General features: G+C 42.1%; 1 protein-coding gene across 4 annotated transcripts in view; it reads left to right on the top strand.

Annotated features, from left to right (window-relative positions):
- unc13bb (unc-13 homolog Bb (C. elegans)) overlaps positions 1 to 17,621 on the top strand; it is a 74,090-nt gene that overhangs the window by 13,796 nt on the left and 42,673 nt on the right. For all 4 annotated transcript variants that reach the window (XM_047805024.1, XM_047805023.1, XM_047805022.1 and 1 more), the window contains 6 exons: positions 1,734 to 1,833; positions 5,622 to 5,739; positions 6,209 to 6,332; positions 10,180 to 10,253; positions 11,695 to 11,752; positions 13,506 to 13,719. In XM_047805024.1, the coding sequence (XP_047660980.1) occupies positions 1,734 to 1,833; positions 5,622 to 5,739; positions 6,209 to 6,332; positions 10,180 to 10,253; positions 11,695 to 11,752; positions 13,506 to 13,719 (688 nt within the window). The remainder of the gene's footprint in view (positions 1 to 1,733; positions 1,834 to 5,621; positions 5,740 to 6,208; positions 6,333 to 10,179; positions 10,254 to 11,694; positions 11,753 to 13,505; positions 13,720 to 17,621) is intronic.

Here is a 17,621-nt window from a genome sequence, read left to right as displayed (position 1 = left end):
TGTGAGGGACAGCAAGCAACTGATAAAGACCCCATTTACACCTGATGGGTTTATGGATCTTAAGCGATTGTATAATAAGAGCAACGATTTAAATAATAGCAGTAACAACACATAATAATAAGAAGGTTGTGATTAGTGTTATGATTAGTAACATATAAAATGAACAATTAAGTGAAGCAATAATAACGACAATAACACTAAAGTTGGTAGAACATCAGCAGGAGACGCAGTTTTCCATGTCCACAAGAGAGCGAAAGCAAAATTGGTGATTCCTTCTCGGCGGAACGGGCAAACTATTTCTGTCAATACTAACCAATCATTGGTGTGTGTGTATATGTGTGTATGTATGCGTGTGTGTTAGTGATGGGAATATGCTTGTGTGATGAAAAGGTGTGTCTGTGCTTAAGGTGGGAGTGTGTGTATGTGTGTGTTTGTGCACGAGAAGAAGGAATGTATGTGTGTGAGGGTAGAAGAGTGTGTATGAGGAAGGAGTGTGTGTGTGTGTGTGTGTGTGTGTGTGTGTGTGTGTGAGGAAGGAGTGTGTGTGAGCATGTGTGAGGAAGGAGTGTGTGTGAGCATGTGTGAGGAAGGAGTGTGTGTGTGTGTGTGTGTGTGTGTGTGCACGAGAAGAAGGAATGTATGTGTGTGTGAGGAAAGAATGTGCGTGTAAGGTAGAAGAGTGTGTGTGTGAGAGAGGAAGGAGTGTGTGTGTGAGCATGTGTGAGGAAGGAGTGTGTGTGAGAGAGGAAGGAGTGTGTGTGTGAGCATGTGTGAGGAAGGAGTGTGTGTGAGCATGTGTGAGGAAGGAGTGTGTGTGAGCATGTGTGAGGAAGGAGTGTGTGTGAGCATGTGTGAGGAAGGAGTGTGTGTGTGTGAGCATGTGTGAGGAAGGAGTGTGTGTGTGTGTGAGCATGTGTGAGGAAGGAGTGTGTGTGTGTGAGCATGTGTGAGGAAGGAGTGTGTGTGAGCATGTGTGAGGAAGGAGTGTGTGTGAGGAAGGAGTGTGTGTGTGAGCATGTGAGAGGAAGGAGTGTGTGTAAAGGAATGTGTATACTGTGAGAGGAAGGAGTGCGTGTGAGAGGAAGGAGTGCGTGTGTGTGTGTGTGAGCATGTGAGAGGAAGGAGTGTGTGTAAAGGAATGTGTATACTGTGTGAGGAAGGAGTGCGTGTGAGAGGAAGGAGTGCGTGTGTGTGTGTGTGTGTGAGCATGTGAGAGGAAGGAGTGTGTGTAAAGGAATGTGTATACTGTGTGAGAGGAAGGAGTGCGTGTGAGAGGAAGGAGTGCGTGTGAGAGGAAGGAGTGCGTGTGAGAGGAAGGAGTGCGTGTGAGAGGAAGGAATATATGTGTGTAAGGGAGAAGTGTGTGTTTGTGTGAGTAAAGGAATATGTGTATATGAGGTAAGAGTATGTGTGTGTGAGGAAGGAATATGTGTGTGTTACATTTGCATGTCTGTGTGTGTGTGTGAGGTATGTACAGTATAAGGTATAGTGACATGGTGGACCTGCAGACAGATATACGGCGTGTCTGAGGAACACCTCGAGCTGTCAGAGCAGTGGAGGATTTCTGATGTCGAATAGCAATAAGTAAAATCCAGTGAGAATGTGAACTCCAGCTTCAGAGGTCGAGCTGAAGAATATTAACACTACGTCTGAGTCAGAAACAGCACAACCGTGATGGAGGGAATAGAAAGCAGCCTGAAATCTAACAAACATGACTCTTCTTTTCATTCCAGACAAATTCAACGCCTACGTGACCCTGAAGGTGCAGAATGTCAAGAGTACGACCATCACGGTGCGAGGACACCAGCCGTGCTGGGAGCAGGACTTCATGTTGTAAGACTCGACACAATCCATACAAATTATCGTGTGAGCCTCAGAACACAATCTAATGACCTAATTGAAGATTATCATGCGTCACCTCCTTCACCTTTTTTCCTCACCACCGTCACCTCAGGCTCGATCATTAGGGATAGATGTTAGAGATAAATAATACACTAATCTGTGAGGAGATTCTTATCTAGCGTTTAAAGGCGGAGTCTGTAATGTCAGTGCTGTTAACAGTCAGATGTAAAGCTGCACCTTAAGGACAGAGGAGTTTATGCTTTTTGCTCACGAGAGGTTGAGAGGCGAGTGAACGAGTGTAATGAAAGAGTGAACAGGAGCTGGCTTGTTTCGTGGACGTTCATTCACAGCATTAATCTATAAACTGATACAGTTGTTCTCTAATTACTAAAAATGATAATTGTTGGTAAATCTCTGGGCGTTGTGATTATGTCTTACATAATGTTATGTAATGACGACAAAATATCAGTCTGTCTGTCTGTCTGTTTCTCTCTCTCTCTCCATCCGTCTGTCTCTCTGTCTATCTTTCTGTCTGTTTCTCTTGGTTTCGGTTTCTGTCTCTCTCTCTCTCTCTCTCTCTCTCTCTCTCTCTCTCTCTCTCTCTGTGTCTGTCTATCTCTGTCTATGTGTCTGTCTGTCTCTCTGTTTCTGTTTGTTTCTCTCTCTCTCTCTGTGTCTCTGTCTGACTCTGTCTCTCTGTTTCTCTGTGTGTGTGTGTCTCTCCTCTCTCCTCCCCTCTCTCTGTCTGTCTCTTTGTCTGTCTCTATTTGTCTGTTGTTTGTCTCTCTCTCTCCCTCTCCCTCTCTCTGTGTGTTTGTCTGTCTCTCTCTGTCAGGCTCTCTCTCTCTCTCTCCCTCCTCTGTTTCTCTCTCTCTTTGTGTTTGTCCCTCTGTGTCGCTCTCTATCTTTGTCTGCTTCTCTCTGTTTGGTCCCCCCATTCTCTCTCTCTCTCTCTCTCTCTCTCTCTCTCTCTCTCTCTCTCTCTCTCTCTCTCTCTCTCTGTGTGTGTCTTTCTCTCCACATAAGAATGTCCTGTAATGGGTAAATATACCACTTCGTTCTGTAGGCGTATCTCAGCTTCATCACATCGCTGCTTATTTTCCCAACAACACGAAGACACTTAGTTTTATTTTGTTAATATTTCAAGCTTTCTACTACAAGTAATAAGGTTTTATACTGCAGCCGGTGTTTAATAACGAGAAGTCTTGCCTGCGTTTGCACACATGTTTTGTATGAGCTATAGATCAAGCCCAGACCTCTAAATCTGATCGATTTACTGCCTTTTATGGCTTAAATATTGATTGTGCTCTGAGTCTGTTCCGGTTTCATAGCAGCGACTGGGCGACAGTCTGAAACAAAGATTTACCGATTTCTAACCTTTCCCTCCACACGTCCTGTACTCATTTGAGCCGAGTGTAACTTTGCTACATTATACTGCACAGGACCAGCTTTAACGCCTCTTCTTTCAGGAGGCAAAAATTTTGCCACCCTAAGGTGATTTTTAATTAAAGTTTACATGCCATTCGGTTGAGATGGGAGCTCAGGAAAGCCAGATGTCCCCCTGATTGAACAGGTCCTTCTAGTGTTCCTCGCTCTCCGATAAGCATTAGTGATAACGTAATAAAGAGCATGACTCCGTCCCCTCAGGGAGCAGAGCAGGGAACCAGAGGGTCCTCTTAGTGCCTGACTTTTGGATGGAGAGAAAGAGAGAGAATAGAGAGAGAGAATAGAGAGAGAGAAAGAGAGAAAATAGAGAGAGAATAGAGAGAGAGAATAGAGAGAGAGAATAGAGAGAGAGAATAGAGAGAGAATAGAGAGAGAATAGAGAGAGAATAGAGAGAGAAGAGAGAGAGAATAGAGAGAGAGAGGGCGAGAATAGAGAGAGAGAGGGCGAGAATAGATAGAGAGAGAGCGAGAATAGATAGAGAGAGAGCGAGAATAGATAGAGAGAGAGCGAGAATAGATAGAGAGAGAGCGAGAATAGATAGAGAGAGAGCGAGAATAGATAGAGAGAGAGCGAGAATAGATAGAGAGCGAGAGCGAGAATAGATAGAGAGCGAGAGCGAGCGAGAATAGATAGAGAGCGAGAGCGAGCGAGAATAGATAGAGAGAGAGAGAGAGCGAGAATAGATAGAGAGAGAGAGAGAGCGAGAATAGATAGAGAGAGAGAGAGAGCGAGAATAGATAGAGAGAGAGAGAGAGCGAGAATAGATAGAGAGAGAGAGCGAGAGCGAGAATAGATAGATAGAGAGCGAGAGCGAGAATAGATAGATAGAGAGCGAGAGCGAGAATAGATAGATAGAGAGCGAGAGCGAGAATAGATAGATAGAGAGCGAGAGCGAGAATAGATAGATAGAGAGCGAGAGCGAGAATAGATAGATAGAGAGCGAGAGCGAGAATAGATAAATAGAGAGAGAGAGCGAGAGAGAATAGATAGAGAGAATAGATAGAGAGAGAGAGAGAATAGATAGAGAGAGAGAGAGAGAGAGAGAATAGATAGAGAGAGAGAGAGAGAGGATAGATGGAGAGAGAGAATAGAGAGATTTTATAAAATCTATGGAACAGAAGTAAATGATGTTCTTTGGTAGTTGATGATGATGATGAGATTTTCTCTGCAGATGAATGAGAGCAGTTCTGCTTTCATCCTTCCTTCTATATTGTAAATAAAGCGGGGCAGAGGAGAGCGGGGCAGAGGAGAGCGGGGCAGAGGAGAGCGGGGCAGAGGAGAGCGGGGGAGAGGAGAGCGGGTCACTACAGCAGCAGTGTTTACAAATCCATTCATTATTTATTTGTAGTCTGTCAGCGGATTGTTAAGTGCTGAGGATGATGATGCTCGTCAGCTGAGGGGGCGGGGCTAAGGCGTGTTTACTGAACTTTATTTATTCATTACTTTTCATGTTCTACTGACAGAGTAACACAGAATTTTTTTTTCTTCTTCTTCCATTTCCTCTTCATTTTCTGCTTCTTCCTGTTCCACCTCTTCATCCTCTTCCTGCTCTTCCACTTTCTATTCTTCTTTCAAAATTTCCTTTTTCCTCTGCTTTTTCTTCTTCTTACACTTTTTCTTTTTGTCTCTACTTTTTCCTCTTTCTGTTTTTCTGTTTATTTATCCTCTCCTTTTTACTCTTCTCTTTATTCTTCATCTCCTCCTTCTTCACCTGAACTTTGGTGGAGCTGCTGGTATCTCAGTCATTCCAGGTGTGTGTGTGTGTGTGTGTGTGTGTGTGTGTGTGTGTGTGTGTGTGTGTGTGTGTGTGTGTGCTTGTTATTCCTCATTGTAATGCACCTGCTGTCTTTGAAATCTCTCACTCATCATATCATAATGAGCTCTGCTCTTTTTTTAAAAGTGCTGCTCACTCCGGTCTCCCCCCCCCCTTCCTCCTCCTACCTCTTCTTTTGTTTGGTCTCTTCTTGTCTTCTTATCTGATCTGTTCTTCTACAGGCGCTGCTTATAGAGACTTCTACAAAGACTGGTTATAGTTTGTATTTTATTGGAAAAAAATGGCTAAATATTATTCATCCATCCATCTAGATTTTAGAGTCACCATGAAACATGAGACTTTCTGAAAAAAAGTTATCTGAAATTCAGCAATTTTCAGCTTTCCCTCCAAACTGGAGACTCCGTCCATAAGCGCTACATAAGCATTTTTACAGAAAACCTAAGTTTGTGTTTTGTAAAATGTTCCCGTTTGCCCTGTTGGACACCTGGGATTCACTTGTGTAGCCTTTAGAAATAATTCTGTACTAAATGTAATGAGTTGTTGTTCTGTGTGTCACAGCGAGATCAACCGCTTGGACCTGGGGCTCATCGTGGAGGTTTGGAATAAAGGGCTCATCTGGGACACCATGCTGGGGACGGCATGGATCCCCCTCAAAAGCATCCGGCACTCAGAGGAGGTGAGGAGATACACACACACACACACACACACACACACACACACACACACACACACACACACACACACACACACACACACACACCGAAAGAAAGAAAGAGAAAAAAACATTATTTCAGAAATCCTCAACTGAAATCTGACTACATTTGTTGGCAGGAATATTGAGTGCCCCTCCCCCATTGACAGATTAATTAATTCATAATTTTTTACATCAGCCAATCAATTAAGTAATGAACCTGTTTATTTTTTTGTATTCATATCATTAATTAGGTTGTTTATTTGTTTATTTATTTTTTTGTAATAATATGTAATAATAAATTAATTGTTTATATTATTATTATTCTATTTTTTACTTATTTTTATTTATTTACACTTTGTCCAGGTCCTCTAACACTGCTAACCCTGACAGAAATACCTGTTTGATGTGTTGATGTCCTGTTTAACTAAATCTTTCTGTCTAATCTCTTTAGGAAGGCCCAGGAGATTGGACGTTTCTGCACTCGGAGGTTTTGATGAAGGCCGATGAAATCTACGGCACCAAGAACCCGACACCGCACCGGGTGCTTCTGGACGCCCGCTTCGAGCTTCCGTTTGGTGAGATGCTGGGTTTATACTTGAGCTCTTTCTCTCTCTCTCTCTCTCTCTCTCTCTCTCTTTTTTTCTCTGAGACTGCATTACCCATAATACACCACTGCATCAAGAGTTAATACGCTTTGCCAAAAAAACACAACCAGGTATATATCCAGGTCACAAATATATAAAGTGATGGTGTTTTGTCATGCAGGAAAATCAACAGGAGCTAGCAGTGTGCATTGGGATGTTTTATTTTATTCTATAGATTCCAGCATGATTGTAGTCGATTCCTAGTCAGTGTGGCTGCTCGTTCATCTCTTCCACTTATTTCGAGGTTCACAGTTGTACAGGATGACGGGTCAACTATAGAAATGAAACAAACGAATTTGTCTTTTGCACCTTATTTTCATATTTTACTAGGAAAATATAATTCTTGCCTTAATCAGTCACTTCTCAATTGTTCTAGCTTCAACATGAGAATCCTAAATGTTGCAGCTGAAATCAAAATCTTTTTTTTGTTTGTTTTGTTTTTTTTTGTTTATTTAAATGATCTCAATTCTTGCACGTTTATCTCTGTTCAGTGACCTTTCTATAGAACCCCAGCTAACATTTTCTACAGTCAGCCTCTGTTTTCTGTTTAACCATCAACCACCAGCTGTTCTGGTTCGTTGGTTGTTACACTGAAATCGGTGTGGATCAGCGAACATCTGCTTGTTCTGCTTCTTTTTTTTTCTTCAGAGTTTGACACATGAGCTTCTCTCCACCCCCCACCCCCCCACCCCCACCCCCCACACACACCACCCTTTTTTTTGTATTTTTATCGATTTGATTAAATGTCATTAAGGTTGAACGAGTTTCATAAAGTTAACAATGCATCTTTCTTCAAGGCTGTAAAAAAAAAGCTTTGTAAATCATTTCCTCATCTTCTGGTCAGATTCCTTAATCAACACGATTCCTTAAACAAAATTCTACTTTTGTCTTGAATTTTTAAGTTTGTTTTTTTTTAATATTTTTATGAAAGACAATTTTTTCTTGTTGCTTAACAGGCTTTAGGTGTAGTGTCTGTGGTGTTGTGTAGTGTCTGTGGTGTTGTGTAGTGTCTGTGGTGTTGTGTAGTGTCTGTGGTGTTGTGTAGTGTCTGTGGTGTTGTGTAGTGTCTGTGGTGTTGTGTAGTGTCGGTGGTGTTGTGTCTGTGGTGTTGTGTCTGTGTCTGTGGTGTTGTGTAGTGTCTGTGGTGTTGTGTGGTGTCTGTGGTGTGGTGTAGTGTCTGTGTCTGTGGTGTAGTGTAGTGTCTGTGTCTGTGGTGTAGTGTCTGTGGTGTAGTGTCTGTGGTGTGGTGTAGTGTCTGTAGTGTCTGTGGTGTGGTGTAGTGTCTGTAGTGTCTGTGTCTGTGGTGTGGTGTTGTGTCTGTAGTGTCTGTGTCTGTGGTGTAGTGTCTGTGGTGTATTGTCCGTGTCTGTGGTGTTGTGTAGTACAGTACTGTGTCTGTGGTGTAGTACAGTACTGTGTCTGTGGTGTTGTGTAGTACTGTATCTGTGGTGTTGTGTAGTACTGTGTCTGTGGTGTTGTGTAGTACTGTGTCTGTGGTGTGGTGTCTGTGGTGTATTGTCCGTGTCTGTGGTGTTGTGTAGTACAGTACTGTGTCTGTGGTGTAGTACAGTACTGTATCTGTGGTGTTGTGTAGTACTGTATCTGTGGTGTTGTGTAGTACTGTGTCTGTGGTGTTGTGTAGTGTCTGTGTTGTTGTGTAGTACTGTATCTGTGGTGTTGTGTAGTACTGTGTCTGTGGTGTTGTGTAGTGTCTGTGGTGTTGTGTAGTACTGTATCTGTGGTGTTGTGTAGTACTGTGTCTGTGGTGTTGTGTAGTACTGTGTCTGTGGTGTAGTGTCTGTGGTGTGGTGTCTGTGGTGTATTGTCCGTGTCTGTGGTGTTGTGTAGTACAGTACTGTGTCTGTGGTGTAGTACAGTACTGTGTCTGTGGTGTTGTGTAGTACTGTATCTGTGGTGTTGTGTAGTACTGTGTCTGTGGTGTTGTGTAGTGTCTGTGGTGTTGTGTAGTACTGTATCTGTGGTGTTGTGTAGTACTGTGTCTGTGGTGTTGTGTAGTGTCTGTGGTGTTGTGTAGTACTGTATCTGTGGTGTTGTGTTGTGGTGTTGTGTAGTACTGTATCTGTGGTGTTGTGTAGTGTCTGTGGTGTTGTGTAGTACTGTATCTGTGGTGTTGTGTAGTGTCTGTGGTGTTGTGTAGTACTGTATCTGTGGTGTTGTGTAGTGTCTGTGGTGTTGTGTAGTACTGTATCTGTGGTGTTGTGTAGTACTGTATCTGTGGTGTTGGGTAATATAAATACAACAACAGTATTCATGCTGAAAATTCCAGCAAGATGATGATAAAGTAAGGGCTTGTGGAATGTTGGATGCTTCATGAACCCAACAATCACAGCTTTGCTTACGAGACTGGATGAGAAAACAATTCTAGATGGCTGACGACTCTTAAATGAGTTCAGACTGTTTCAGGATAAAGAATGTTACCACCAGATTTCCAGAAGCTATCTTCTTCATTAAGCCTGTTATCTAAGCATTAATTGAGTTTTTTATTTCTGGGTCAGCACAGTCGATGTGAATCGACCAATCACGCGTCCATCTTCTCCAAAGGACCAGCTCTAAAACTATCACAATGTTCAAGGAGAAACCGCTAAACTCGGATGTCCTCTGTAGATGTTGGACAACAAAATAAACATTTCTTGAATAAAGCATTGATTCTGAACACCGATAAAGCTAGAGCAGGTGTTGTGGTGGTGGTGGTGGTGGTGTACAGGTTGGTGTTAAAGCTTTGCTACAGCTCAGCGTTCGGTTTCATAGCCCAGACTCGGTCAGCGATTGATCCCATTCATAACGCTGCCTGTTTTATCTGAGCTCTTTGAAGCTGGGAGGTTTTATTTTTAATGCTCCACTGTCCTTCAGTGGCTACCCATGCCTTCAAAGGCTGGTAATGTGATACAGAAACACAGCATCGATTCTCTTTACCGTCTCTGTTCAGTGTCACTGAGCAGGTCAATTAAAGAACGTTTTAACCAGGTGTAAATACAGTCTCGGTTCTAAAACGACTTCAACGTTCTCTTGTTTATTAAATAAGGTGGAAAACCTGATGCTGTTATAGACAAATAATCCACTTCGGGTCGGTGTCATGAAGTCATGATGTGTACCGCTTCATGAACATGTCGGATACTTAAAGAGAAGAAGCCAAACCATGTTAGGATCCTAAGGCATCTAGAGAAGAACCAGCTCCGGTTGGGTTCTGCTTCATGAAGATTTCTGACCTTCAGTGAGAAGATACACAATTATCAGACTGTATCTGACTGTAGAAAGGATATTATTCGTAATAACACTCTCTGGTGTCAGTCAAATGAGGATGACGTTCACTTTTGAATCTGGTTCCTCTCGAGGTTTCTTCCTCTTTCATCTACGGGAGTTTTCCTCACCACAGTCACCTCAGGGTTGTTTATTAGGGATAAATACAAACATTTAAATATGTCTAATATTAATAATACACTTTTTTTTACTATATTTCTAACGTCCATTGTTAAAAGCGCTATTGGAGTGACCATTTTTATCCATTTATAATTACGTTTGCTGTTTGTTTTGGTGCGTCATGCTGAAAGCTTCCTTGTAAACAGAATTTCTGGTATAATCCCCTGAAGAATATCTGAGTTCTTCTCAGCTTTCTTTTTGTATCCTTTGGAGTTTATGTAATATTTAGCTGTAGTGGAGATCGTTAAACGTTTATCTCATGGGCTCGTGGAAATCTCCACACTGGAAGTACTGTATATTATGAGGATGATCTCAGATATTTCTCCTCCATCTCTGACAGAAATTCCAGAGGACGAGGCTCGCTACTGGTCCAATAAACTGGACAGCATCAATACCATGGGGATGCACGATGAGGTGAGGCACAACAACACTCGTAGCGCAGTAGTACTCGCAAAAGCTTTAAACCATCTCGTGTTAGCGCGTTACACGTTTGCAGACATGTGCTGGATAACAGAATTCTTTCCCGGTCTTTAAAGTGACATTTTTATGTCTTCCAATGACATGGTGCTGTAGCTCTTTTAGGGAATTATTCATCACCATACTCACACAGTATGAAAAAAAATCTGCATTACTGATCCATCTTAAATCTCCACATAATTTTTTATTTATTTAAAAATTGATATCTGATGAGGCTTTTTGGGGAAGTCGTGGACTAAAGGTTAGAGAGTCTGACTCCTAACCCTAAGGTTGTGGGTTCGAGTCTCGGGCCAGCAATAACACCCAACCCCTCTCAACCCCCCAAAAAATCTTGTCATTCTGGCTTCAAATAGTGACGTGACATACGGCTAAGCACGGTGACCCATACTCAGAATCCGTTCCCTGCGTTTAACCCATCCAAAGTGCACACACACAGCAGTGAACACACACACATATAGACTCGAGACATATCACCACATATAGGGGAAGTCGTGGCCTAATGGTTAGATAGTCTGACTCCTAACCCTAAGGTTGTGGGTTTGAGTCTCGGGCCGGCAATACCACGACTGAGGTGCCCTTGAAGCAAGGCACCGAACCCCCCCAACTGCTCCCCGGGCGCCGCAGCATAAATGGCTGCCCACTGCTCTGGGTGTGTGTTCACGGTGTGTGTGTGTTCACTGCTGTGTGTGTGCACTTTGGATGGGTTAAATGCAGAGAACAAATTCTGAGTATGTGTCACCGTACTTGGCTGTATGTCACTTTCACTTCACTTTATTTTAACCTCAAGCGCTCATGTCATCAGGATCACCGTATAATTCCAAGATCTAACCAGTAACCGTGTCCAGGAATCTTGTCAGTGGAAAAGTTCTAATAATCTTCAGTCCTTTCATATATATATTTTTTTATTTTATTTTGAAAGTAAAGTACTTAGTTTGAATATATTGTAGACTTATTTGTGGTTTATCCTTTTCTTTTGAACCTGTCATCAGTTTTAGAAAGAAAACCCACCTCGTTGGTATGAATCCGCATGCGTGCGTGTTTTGAGTGGTTAGCATGTTGTGTGTGTGTGTAATAATTCCAGTTCAATGCAATAATAACACCCCCCCCCCCAAAAAAAAATGAATAAAAAAAATAATTAATAAATAAGTGTGCCGTGTTTTTTCTAGTAATAAAGTGCATGTGTATAATAAACATTTGCCATTTCATTATCATGTAATTGGATTACGTCAGTGCTTCGACGTTAACATGTAATGTACTTTTGGAAGGATGTATTAAATACATGTTTGTGTGAAGCTTTATTTATTTAATTCTTTTTTTAAATTTGGCTTTATTTCAACTTTTTTTTGTCTTTGTTTGTTTGTTTCTCTGATCTGAGCAGTTTCTGCTGCAGGATGACGGAGTAAGACGTCCTCTTCCCTTAGCAGCGTCTCAGTGTTGTAAGTACATATACACTTAACACACCAGGTGGCGCCGTGTAGTCACGTCTCCGACTGTAAAGCTTCTCACCAGGAGTCTGTACGCTTTTCCTTGTTTGATCGAAACGAGTCATTTCAACTCCTTTCCCTTCTCTAATGTTTTATTCACCAGGCAGCTATATCGGATGGCCCAGTTCACAGAGTATGTAAAGATTATTTTGTCCTAAAGCTACAGATTTTTCCCCCTGATGTTTACCCACAGTATTGTTTGGTGTTCTCCTTGTACTTAGCTGATCAGCTCTGAGGTCTTGAGTTGAATCAGAGGAAAAACAGGGAAAACATTAAACTGTGCAGTGGAGGTCTAGAATAATGTGCCGTAACCCTTGAGTTTGGTTGCTCCCTGGATTTTTTTTTTTTCCTTCTGCCCCTATGCTTTCCCAGCTTAAGTGCATGATCTCTATATGCTAACAAGATTCTCCCAAGTTCCTTGTAATGAGAAATGTATCCAGCACTGTGTCAGCTACTACTATGATTTATTAATTAACAGAATATATATATATATATATATATTTTCTTTTTCTAATAATAAAATCTGGTTTTAATTACATTCAAATTCCATGAAACAAGATTGTTCCTGTTATCACTTATATTACAGCAGCTGCGAACACAGCAGATGAACAAAATACACTAATTTTTCCACATTACTGTTTATTCATTCACATTCTACCGCTTATCCGAACTTCTCGGGTCACGGGGAGCCTGTGCCTATCTCAGGCGTCATCGGGCATCGAGGCAGGATACACCCTGGACGGAGTGCCAACCCATCGCAGGGCACACACACACTCTCATTCACTCACACACTCACACACTACGGACAATATTCCAGAGATGCCAATCTACCTACCATGCATGTCTTTGGACCGGGGAGTACCCGGAGGAAACCCCCGAGGCACGGGGAGAACATGCAAACTCCACACACACAAGGCCGAGGCGGGAATCGAACCCCCAACCCTGGAGGTGTGAGGCGAACGTGCTAACCACTAAGCCACCGTGCCCCCACATCACTGACATCACCACCACCACCAATGGAAAAAATATGCTCATTCTGATGCGTTATGGTTTCAGTAGTTTATTCACTCGTATAAAGGCTCACATAAAGAATATTCCATATACTCAAAGTATAATAATAAATAGAGATCAAAGAAAATCTTATTATTATCGATTTTCTTGTTGACATGCAGTAGACAAGGAGATTTTCCGACAATGGAAGGTCTTCCTGAGTTTTTACCACAAAAGGTAAAAACTCAGGTTTTTACGAATGTTACTATAAACTGATTATATTCTGTTAATAAACGAACATAGTAGTTGACGCACTGCTTCTGTATCAAAGGAATCAAACAACACCGATTACGTCCACTTATACGATTTGAAGCTGATCCATCGAGGGTCTGGGTTTTATTGTACATCGATTCATGTAAATGCAAGAGCGCTTTGTCATAGGATACAAACATTGTCAGAAATAACTGGATTTTCATTGAACAGTCCTTCATTAAATGCTCCTAAAAACATCCTACACCTCAGATAAATGAAGCTCATTGTTTCCGTTATCTATATTTTTGTTTGTTATTTGTGTCAACGGTTGTGCCAGTCATCTGGCATGTTTCATATGGTTCAAAATTCACATTTGTAAGTACAGGCTAATGCACAAAGCATGATATGGCAGCCAGTCCCTTATATCTTTATATTAAACAAGTCTTTTACATTGACCTCACAGCATTGGATGATCTAGACAGCGCAATGGACGATCGGGACAGTGATTACAGGAGTGAAACAAGCAACAGTTTACCCCCACGCTACCACACTACAGCTCAATCCAACTCCTCTGTGCACCAGTACCCGGTGGGGCCACGTTTTCCACAACACCCAGACTCCTGCACAGACTCGGTGCATAGTTTTGAACTGGACTATAGAGACCATCATCCAAGCAGGTAAAATCCAGTAATTCTGCAATAGTAGGATATTAGACAGGATCGTGGGTACACGCATCTCTATACGTGATGCGGTGTGACGTGACGTACGGCTAAGTACGGTGATCCATACTCAGATTTCGTTCTCTGCATTTAACCCATCCAATGTGCACACACACAGCAGTGAACATATCGGGGGTTCGGTGCCTTGCTCAAGGGCACCTCAGTCGTGGTATTGCCGTCCCGAGACTCGAACCCACAACCTTAGGGTTTAGGAGTCAAACTCTCTAACCATTAGGCCACGACTTCCATTAGACTACATGGTGGTATACTGTAAGTCTCAAATGGATATTACTGCTCCGGGTGTGTGTTCACGGTGTGTGTGTGTGTGTGTGTGTGTGTGTGTGTAAGTGTTCACAGCTGTGTGTGTGTGCACTTTGGATGGGATAAATGCAGAGAACGAATTCTGTGTATGGATCACCGTACTTAGCCGTATGTCACGTCACTATTTGAAGCCAGAATGACAAGATTTTAGAAGCAGTGGAACTAGAGGCATTTGTGGTGTTGTCCATTAAGCCCAATGTCCTGTTCTTATGGACGAGTCTCTCTGGTGTTTTACTGACTGCTGTGACTTTTTAGTGTAAACTAAATATATAGAAACAGAGATTTATTACTTTAACCATTGTCTCCTTTGTCGTAAACCTCTTCTATTGCAGTATATTTGCTGTGCAAGGCTCTACTAACAATTGTCAGTACAATGCCCCTTTTTCCACCGGAAAGAACCGGGTGCTGGTTCAGAGCTAGCGCTAGTGCTGGTTTAAAGTTGGTTCCACTGGCGAACCTTCTAAGAACCGGTTTGCCTTTCCACCGGCTAGAGAGCCATCACAACGCCGAGTGTGACGTCACTGTATACGTGTCACGTGTCCCAGCAACGTTAGCGCAGCAGCGACAAACACAACAACAATGGCGGATGTTGCTTTACTGTTAATGCTCATGGCTTTGCGAACCTACATTAGCATCCAAACGCGGCGAATAAAACGTGTACGTGCGGCTCCGTGTAATCTGTATAAACGGAGGTTGTAATCGAGAAAGTACATAACGTTATTTTATCATTAACACAGAAAAAAATTTGCCTTAGCATGTAGCTACCTACTATCATGTGTGCTGATAATGTATCATATCGCGGTAAAGTAAAAGTGTATTAAACATTAGTATACTTAAGGTACATTATCAAATACGCTAACAGTAGCCCCGCCCACAGCTCCCGCCCCAAGTGGTTCTTAAGTCTAGACCAGCAACGTTTTGGTGCTACTTAAGAACCACTTTTCCTGGTTCAGAGCCGGTGCTTTGGCGGTCGAAACAGAAAGAACTGGTTCTAAATTAGGCTCTGAACCTGCACTCGAACTGCCTCGGTGGGAGAGGGGCACAAGAGAGCTTTCTAGTCTGTGATTGGGAAAAGAAAGTCACAGATCAGTTCATTGGATCCATTAGACATAATTCACTTCTTTTAATTACACGTATTTGGATCTCTCTTCTTTTAGTTTCAAACACGTACGCTTTATTCTGAGGTTGTTCTTCTGTTTTGCAAGATCATTTAAATCTTTTGTAGCACAGATGTGACTTGCATTACATTTTATTTTAGAGCTTCTCATCGATGTCATATCAATCTTTTTGTTACTTACTTAATCTTCATCGTGCATATGTCTGTTATTAATGTTAATTTGTTTTCTTTTCTCTTTTCCTTGTTTTAATTCTCCTTTTTTCTATCACCCTGCAATATAAGAACGCTAAGTGAGAGAGGGAGAGTTAGAATAATTCCTGTAGATTCAGGTATGGGTGTAGAGGATTGGGAGCACAAATATAAAATGTGGCATAAAGGTTCCCTGAATGATTTCCTTGATAAAGAAGAATGTGACTTGGATGCAGAGGTCATTCATCATGTTACAAGATCCAATCAGGATTCTACAATTAGCCAACAACCTCTGAAAACAAAAGTTAAGACTTCATGGGATCCGGCCTACCCAGAGGGTTACGATACAATCGATCGAAGACGGAGAAAAAAGGTTCGAGATCCATTCGGGCTTGTGAACACAAGAACGGAATTTATCGGGAACGATTTATTCGGTCCTGATCTTGCTCTCCTTCGTCAGAAACGGGGAGAGCTTGTGCTGCGTCAAGTCGCAGAAATGGAAGAAGAAGAAGAAAAGATGATGCCTTGCTTAAGGCCATACAAAAATGGCTTGTTCTATAAAACTAGAATGCAGGCTAAAAATAAACTGGAAAACACAACAGACGACTACATGGCATTTCAAGACGAGGAGGAAACAAGGCTCAGACCGGGCGTAGACCCTAATTATGACGGCTCAGATGAGATCCAAGTTTCTGAGGAAGAGTTAGAGGAATTCTGCTCCGAGATTAGTCAGCACTATAAACGCGGCAAGAAAGATTCATCTTTCGATGGCTACATCGACAGGTTTCAGGGACATTGTGATAGGAAGACTCCGAAAGGTAAAATTGGGGGATGGACCGATGAAGTCGTGTTGTCTCCTGTTGAGGAACCAAGTGATGAGTACATTGATCCAATAGATGAGCTACAATGCCTGGTGGAAACTGTCTCAGAATATCTGGCTGAAAAAGAGGAGGAGATCAGTAAGTACGGTTCTCTGCCTGAAACAAGCAAATCAAGGCTGTCCTCTCAGGGTAGTGCAAGGACAGAATCTTTTGGAGATGACCAAGGTGTCACCTTAAAGGATTTAAAAGAAGACAAAGCTATTGAGGTCAAAGAAGGAAACACGTCTGAACAGGGATTAGGCAAGAAGAATGCCATGAACTCGTTCTTCAGTTCCTTTACTGATAAAATTGCCCCAAGTTCAAAACAAGCAAGATTATATTCTGTTCAGTGTACAGAAACATCAGATGATGCTACAGGTAGCTCTGGTTTATCAAAATTGTTGTCCTTTATGACAAAGTCTCCAATTCCAGCACCAGTAGCTGTGGTATCTCCTACTCAAGAAAGTCCACCTGACAAGTGGAAGTCACTAATGCCTACTCGTCCATCAGATGCAAAGCCACAAGAGATCATTCAAAAGACACCTTCTAAAAGTTATCCCCAGAAGCAAAATGGTAGCGACGTTAACGATCAGAATGTAAACGGATGCCAGCAATCCGTCGCTTCGGGCTCAGAGTTAATAAAGGTACAACCTCAAAATTGTTCTTCAAAGGGAGGTGCAAATGGAACAAGCAAGCATTTTTTAGAAGTCAGTAATGAGCTCAATACGAATCATTGGCTTTCGGTAGAACAGTCTAACGATATGCATGATTTCAGGCATAATGAAGATCAGACTACTGCCTTCATAGAAAAACACACCAAAAATGACACTAGCAAAAACATATCACAAAAATCCACTTCAGATTTGGGATTTTTCAGCCCCTTAAAGAAGTCAATTAGTCCTCTAATCTCCCCAGTACCTAGTTTTCCTCCTCAACACCAGACACAGACAGTTTTTCCTGTATTTAGAACAGAAAATGAAGTCAGAGAAGCCAAATCTTTAGATGCCTTATTACCTGGGAACAAAATGAAGGTTAATTTCCATGATTCAAATACTGTGCCAAGCAAACAGTGCCCAAAAGCAGAAAGGGTAATCTTCTCAAGTGATAAAACTAATGAACTAAAAAGCTCAGTAAAAAATATAGCCAAACCAGCTCAGACTGCTTCTTGTAAAATAAATTCCGCAGCTGATGTTTCTTTAAATCCGAGCAAGGTTAGATCTCCAGCCCCGAATCCAGCCGAAAGACGGCCCGTGGTGACTTCAGAGACTAGTTGGTTTTCAAATCTTTTCAAAACTGCACCAAATGAAAATGCTCAGGCTGCAAGTCTACAGGGCCAGAGGTTAGTGGACCAGAGTTCAGTCAACCAAAGCTCT

The sequence above is a fragment of the Tachysurus fulvidraco genome, chromosome 20 (genome assembly GCF_022655615.1).
Source record: "Tachysurus fulvidraco isolate hzauxx_2018 chromosome 20, HZAU_PFXX_2.0, whole genome shotgun sequence".
In the NCBI taxonomy this organism is placed as follows: Eukaryota; Metazoa; Chordata; class Actinopteri; order Siluriformes; family Bagridae; genus Tachysurus; species Tachysurus fulvidraco.
This window is presented reverse-complemented; position numbering and strand designations above follow the sequence as displayed.